The 6,739-nt window shown below is 60.5% G+C and overlaps 1 protein-coding gene across 3 annotated transcripts in view; it reads right to left on the bottom strand.

Moving 5' to 3' along the window:
- NECAB2 (N-terminal EF-hand calcium binding protein 2) overlaps positions 1-6,739 on the bottom strand; it is a 47,753-nt gene that overhangs the window by 3,477 nt on the left and 37,537 nt on the right. For all 3 annotated transcript variants that reach the window (XM_027773486.1, XM_006152731.2, XM_027773485.1), the window contains 5 exons: positions 5,376-5,512; positions 3,989-4,107; positions 3,770-3,849; positions 1,265-1,318; positions 598-710 (listed from right to left, as the gene is read on the bottom strand). In XM_027773486.1, coding sequence (XP_027629287.1) covers positions 598-710; positions 1,265-1,318; positions 3,770-3,849; positions 3,989-4,107; positions 5,376-5,512 — 503 coding nt within the window. The remainder of the gene's footprint in view (positions 1-597; positions 711-1,264; positions 1,319-3,769; positions 3,850-3,988; positions 4,108-5,375; positions 5,513-6,739) is intronic.

The raw sequence follows: 6,739 nt of genomic DNA on the forward strand, positions 1-6,739 counted from the left end.
GGCGCCGGGGCTGTTTCGGGGTCCCATGCGGCTTGCCGCCTCGAACAGGCCCAAGAGTGGCCAGTGGCCGCCTGCCCGACCAACCGTGCTGGCTGCTCTTCTGCCTTCCGAATCCTACCTGGAAAACCACGGCGTTTCCCACCCACGGAGCCCCCAAAATAGGCACTATCTCATTTCATCCTGACACAGGCCTGTTGAGCCGGGCCTGGCCTGACAGGGAACTGAGCGAGCCGGGCCCTGCCCTGGGCCCAGTGCTCTGCAGGTCTGGCGGGGCCAGGGCATGTTGCTCGCCTTGCTTTGAGTAGGGCAGATACGACGAGGTTCTTGGGGTTTTGGAAGGGGAGAGGGTAAGGGGGAGCCCTGTGAACTAGTGGCAGTCCCAGGGGTCCATGGGGACAGTGTCTGGGCCTGTGCCCTGCTCCTTTCTCACACTCATTCCACTCGCAGCCCTCGGCCCGGCGTGGAGTGCCCCCCCACCCCGTGGACACAGCTGGGAGGAACTGAGCTTCCCACCTGCCTCCGTGCCCCTGGGGTGCCCTTTGTTCTCAGGCCCTGGCCGACCCACCCGCCCCTGCCCTGCCAGCCAGGTACACTCACTGGAAGCAGCTCCTGGCTGAGGCGGTGCCCCGCAGGTACTGTCGCAGGGCGTCCAGGAAGTCGCTCAGCTGCTCTGGGCACACGGCCATCTCCTGCCGGACCAGCTGCAGGTGCTGGCGGGAGGAGCGCAGTAAGCAGGGCCCGAGGGCCCCTCCAGCTCCCTGCCAGGCCTCCCCCGATGACCTCAGTCAGCCCCCCAGGACCTCCCTTCTGAGGGGACAGGGCATTGGGTCAAGATGAAACCAGCCCCGAACCCCCGCCAACACACACACTTTTCATTCTTACATGTGAAAGCTGGCTTTAAAAAGGACTTGAACTTAAAAAGACCGAATGCAGAACACAGTCCCACAAAGAGCGGGACCCACACGAGTGTGGTTGGTGGCCCTGCAGTGCCCTCAGCAGCCTGTGGGGGACCTGGAGAGCTGCTGCAGAGCCAGCGGCCGGCATTTCGCTCGGAGGAACGTTCCCAACATCCCTATCCTGCTAGCCGCAGCCGCAGCGTCCCAGGCCAGTCCCTAGACCCTCAGAGAACGCCCCGGGGAAGGGGGCTTGGTCCCTGGGTCAGAGCGGGGTTGGGGGCCAAGTGCTGGGTGCGTCTCCCTTCATGGGGGTCCTGCCCAGGGAGGGGGCAGTCAGCGAGCCACAGGGTCTCGGGGACGGGCCTCACCATATTGGTGCCTTCGTCGTCTGAGAGGCGTTGCTGCAGGTCAAACCAGAGGGTCTGAAACAGCAAAGCAGAATGCTAGTGACGGTGGCCATCTCGGCCGGGAGGCTTTCAGGACTCCCCAAATGACATCGGACCACTTAGGGCCACTGCAGAGCTCCTGCCCCTGTCCCCAGATGCCAGGGTCTCTGAAATCCCCTGACTGATGGGCACTCTCAGGGGCCAGGCTGGCCAAACAGCTGGCTTGGAGGGGACACCAGGGGCCAGGGCTGGAAGACCAACTGGAGAAAGCGGCAGAGAATCCCTTTCAGCCCTGGTGTCCTGGGGCGTGGGGATTCAGAGGCTAAGCTGACCCACCACGCAAGGCAGAGGCGACTCCCACATTCTAGGGTGGGAAGTCCTGTGACAGGCCCAGATAGCAGGTCACAGTTTTTGGCAGCTGCTAGAACTAGCCCCGAGACTCCCCATCAACTGCCAACCTTCCCCAGATCCTAGCCCCTGGCGCCACAGGAATGCAACAGTCCTTGAGGGTGGGCTGTTCTCCCGCCTTCCCCGGGCCCACGCTGCGTGGTTTACAGACACGTCGACTTCCCAGAGCCTCCTGTGGTAGTGCCGCCCACCGAAGGTTCCTTGAGGACAGGATAGCAGGAGTCACGCGGGCTCCGTCCACCACCTGCACCTGGCCGAGCACTCCAGAGCTCAGGGGTCACCATGTCACAGCAGAGAACCCTGGTCCCTGCTCTCAGGCCACGAATGATGGCTACGTGTCAGGACCTGGGTTTGAACCCACTGTCTCCCCACAGAAGCATAACTCTCCTTCCTTCAATTCGGGTACCCCACTAACCGCCGCCTGTCCCCACCCTGTCCCCCCTCCACGAGGACAGCACGTGTCTCGGGATCACACACTTGTGTACGCGTGGCTGGTGCTAAGGAACACGGAGTGGCGGTGGGCAGGCCTGTGCCCTGTGCAGTCCCCACCCTGAAATCCACAGCATGAATAAGGGACACGTGTGTCCACTCTGCCCCGGGCCCTGCAGTGGCTGATCCAGGAGAGGGTGCTGACTTTTGGGGGGCACGGGGCATGAGCGCACGGTGCCCTGCAGGAGGTAGCGAGCGGGGAGAGGAAAGGCTGTCTCCATTGTTCTTTCTCCCAGCCGGTGTGGCAAGAGCAGTGACTGGTCCTGAGCCTTGGGCTTCCTCCGTGGACAGGGCCGTGGGGACTTGAGGGGAGGCAAGGGGAACCCCTATCTGCCCCGGGGCCTCCATCCTTTCAGCCCAGGCAGGGCAAGAGGCAGCCCCGGCTGGCTAGGGAAGGCGGGGCCCAGAGCCAGGCTGGGATTGGCTCCTGCGTGCAACCTGGTCCAATCAGAGACCAGGGAGGAGGGCCCCACCGGTGGCCAGGACGCCCAGGTGCTCCGCGGTTACCAGCCAGCTTGGTTGTTAGGGCGACCAGGGCGCTAAAAATAAGCTTCAAAGAGCCTCCCTCCGGAGGCTGCCCACTGAGTTGTTATGACAACGGGGCACAAGGTCCCACGGAGCCACTCCCACTGGGGAGGCGGCTTTGAGGGGGTGAGCCCACCTAGCCTCAGCCACGGGAGGAACGCCTGCCTCCCCACTCAGACTTCCCCAGTCACCTCTGCCCCCCTCACTGTGAGAACCCCTTATTCCGGCCCTCCTGAGGAGCCCCAAACCAGGGAAACACTAGTGCCCTTTTCTAAAGATGTAAAAAGAAGGAAAACTACAGAGAAGCAGAGTTCTAAGAGCCCTCAGCCCGGTCTCCGACGTGCCAGGCCAGTTAGGGGGTGAGGCAGGTGGGCTGTGCTTGGGGACCGGCTCTGCACTGTGCCAGACACGGGGTTACTCAGTCCTACCGTCTTGACCACCTGCCGTCAGAGGAGAAATCCGAGGCTCAGAGGGGAGCATCTGACCCCAGACCACACAGTTACTTAGGGCTGCCACCAAGACACGAATGCGGTTGGAGAGGGAGAGCGGCCGGTCCATCCCTAAGGCTGACGGCAAACTGACTCCTCAGCAGCGGGTCACATCCCGAGGCCCGCTGGTCAGGACACATTCTGGGCAATGCAGCTCTGCGCCGGTCCCCCATCAGCAGCCGACGTGCCGTACCTTTCCAGGGGTTTTCCAGCCATTCCATCTCCGACCCCTCCTGGGTCATCACCCTGCTCACTCACCGCCTGGCTCTTCCTGCCTATCACTGCTCAGGCCACCCCGCCTTAGAGCAAAGCCTCCTTTGAAGCCACGTCCCCTTGCGGCTGGGCACTCAGTGGGTTACTCCTGGCCCGGGAGCTGCCCCTCCGACAGCCTGTCTCTTCCGGGTGTCTGTCTTTGGACCCGCAGAGCCGCTCGCTGTCTAGGCCCAGCTTTGGTCCAGGCCCCTCTCCAGGGCTCCCTGACCCCTCTGCAGCCCTGGCTTTGTTTGAACCCCGGGTCTACCTCTGTCCTCCTGGGGCTCCCAAGAAGGGGTCAGGGTGTGGTGTGGCCAGGGCTTACCTTGTTCTCCAGCCTCCCGATCAGCTGTGCTAACCGGCTGATCTGGGCTTCCAGGCCCTCCTCCTTCGGGTCCACAGTGGCTGGGCAAGAGAAACAGACGCTGAAGGTGGGCACAGGCCTGGGGTGGGGGAGCACCCCGTCCCGCAGGCCAGGCCCCATCTGGGCTCTCAGAATTCCTCAGGCCCCTCAGCCAGTGCCCACGCGGGCCACTGCTCTCACCAGATGGAGGGCTCTTCCCTCGGTCCGTGGCCACGAGCTTGTGGCTGGGGGCGTAGGGGGGCGTGGGGCTTCCGTGCCAGCTCTCTGTTGCACCGTGGCCGGGTTTGCTGTGGTTCTGGCTGCAGTGTGGGGAAACACAGACGAGACGGCTGCTGGGCCTGGACCATGGGTAGCGGGCACTGAGCGCCAGCTGCGAGCTGAGGCACACGGACACCCAGTGGGCCTGCTGTGTGCCGTGGGCATCGTGGCCTTCCTGGTGAGGGGACGCACCAAGGCCCTGGGACTACCTGGGCAGGGCTGGCACAGAGCTGGGACTGCAGCTCAAGTCCCGCTCTAGGTTCCCACAGGCCAGCCCTGGGCCAGAGACGCAGTTGGGCCAAGGCTGAGCCAGGACTCACCCTGCCCTGAGCTCACGGCCTCCCTGGGGACTTGCCCTGGAGATACCAAGTCCCCTCAGCCTGCCTCACTGGGAACTGCTGTGGTGCTCAGTGCCCTCTGGGCTGGGCGCCCTGGGTGAGTACCAGTGAGGACCCCACAACACACACACACACACACACACACACACACACACACACACAGACACACACACACACACACACAGAAACACCACACAGAAACACACAGATACACACGACACACAGAAACAAACACACACACACAGAAACACACACACACACACCAAAACACACAGACACAGAAACAAACACACACACATACACAGAAACACACACACACACACACAGAAACACACAGACACACACAGAAACAAACACACAAACACACAGACACACAGAAACAAACACACACACACAGAAACACACACACACACAGAAACACACAGATACACACAGAAACACACACACACACACACACAGAAACACACTCACCCAGACAGAAACAAACACACACACAGAAACAAACACACACATACACAAATGTACACAAACAGACCCACACATAAACACACACACATAAATATATATACACACACACACACACAGGAGCCTTAAGAGTGAGAATATAACAGGACAGAGAATGCGCTCAGGACAGGGGAGTGTAAACAGGGAGTGGTCTGCGATGCTGGCAGAGTCAGCCAGAAGCTGGGAAGTGGGGGCTGAGCTATCTGTACCAGGCCCCATGTGGCAGCCATACCCCCCTGGGCAGTGTCTCCCTCAGTTCTCACGATGACCAAGAAGTTAGGTATGTAACTGTCCCCAGGTTACAGCTGGAGACGCGGAGGCACAGGGAGGTGCAGCAACTTGCCAAGGGTCACCCAGCTCCTAAATATGCAGCTGTTCACCACCACCACCCCCACCAGCAGCTGGCCCGCACATGCACAAATCCCCACCCTGTGACCCCCTTGACCTCGCAGGGCCCATCCACCCACCGGATCTGGCTGGTCTGCTCCTCAATGGCCTCTACTGCACTCTCCACGGAGCTCAGCAGAGACTGGATCTGATTGGCTGTCTCCTTCAGGAGGAAGCGGGTCACAAACTGGTCCACATTGCTCCCGCCCTCATACACCTGTGGAGGGAAGGGAAGGGGCACTGAGGAGTAAGGAGCTGGGGCACCTGGCGGTGGTATCTTGCTTTACAGGGTGAGGGTGGTGCACTCTACTGCTCCCTGCATCTTGGAGGCTAGAGAGGCTCCAGAGTAACCTCCAAGACAGGTTCTGGGTCAGATGCAGCTCCCGTGATGCCGTGCTTCTCCCTACACCAACACCCCAAAGTGAACCCCAGCTAGCTCCTGTGACTCTTCTGGGAATATGGGCCCATGGTGGTAGGTTTTACAAGATTGTGGTGAGGAGTACATGACAGAGGGATCTCACATGTTCAGCAGAGTGTCTGTCCCACAGCAAATACTCAATAGTAGCTGCTCTGACGGTGTGAGGATAATGGTGGTGATGGTAATGGTGACGGGGATGGGGAGGACATTGGAGGTGACAGTGATGGTGATGGAGGTGGAGGTGATGATGATGTTGGAGGTGGTGGTGATGGTGTTGGAGGTGGAGGCAGTGATGGTGGTGAAGATGGTGTTAGAGGTGGTGGTGGTGTTAGAGATGGTAGTGTTGAGGTGGAGGCAGTAGTGGTGAGGGTGGTGGTAGTGTTGGAGGTGGTGATAATAGTGGAGGTGAAGGTAGTGGTGATGTTGGAGGTAGTGGTGGTGGTAGTGTTAGAGGTCGCAGTGGTGAAGGTAGTTGTGGTGGAGGTGGCGGTGGTGGAGGTGGTGGTGGTGTTGGAGGTGGCAGTGTAGAGGTGGTGGTGTTGGGGGTGGTGATGGTGGTGATGTTGGAGCTGGAAGTGGTGGTATTGGAGGTGGCTGTGTTGGAGGTGGTAGTGGTGTTGGAGGTGGTGGTAGAGGTTGTGGTGTTGAGGGTACTGGAGGTAGAAGTGGCTGTGTTGGAGGTGGTAGTGGTGTTGGAGGTGGTGGTAGAGGTTGTGGTGTTGAGGGTGTTGGAGGTAGAGGTGGTGGTGTTGGAGGTGGCTGTGGTGGAGGTGTTGGAGGCGGCGGTGTTGGAGGTGGTAGTGGTGTTGGAGGTGGTGGTGGTGGAGGTGGTAGAGGTTGTGGTGTTGAGGGTGTTGGAGGTAGAGGTGGTGGTGTTGGAGGTGGCTGTGGTGGAGGTGGTGGAGGTGGTGGTGTTGGAGGTGGAGGTGATGGTGTTGGAGGTGGCTGTGGTGGAGGTGGTGGAGGTGGTGGTGTTGGAGGTGGAGGTGATGGTGTTGGAGGTGGCTGTGGTGGAGGTGGTGGAGG

This window comes from Tupaia chinensis, unplaced genomic scaffold (assembly GCF_000334495.1).
Source record: "Tupaia chinensis unplaced genomic scaffold, TupChi_1.0 Scaffold000355_1, whole genome shotgun sequence".
Taxonomy (NCBI): domain Eukaryota; kingdom Metazoa; phylum Chordata; class Mammalia; order Scandentia; family Tupaiidae; genus Tupaia; species Tupaia belangeri.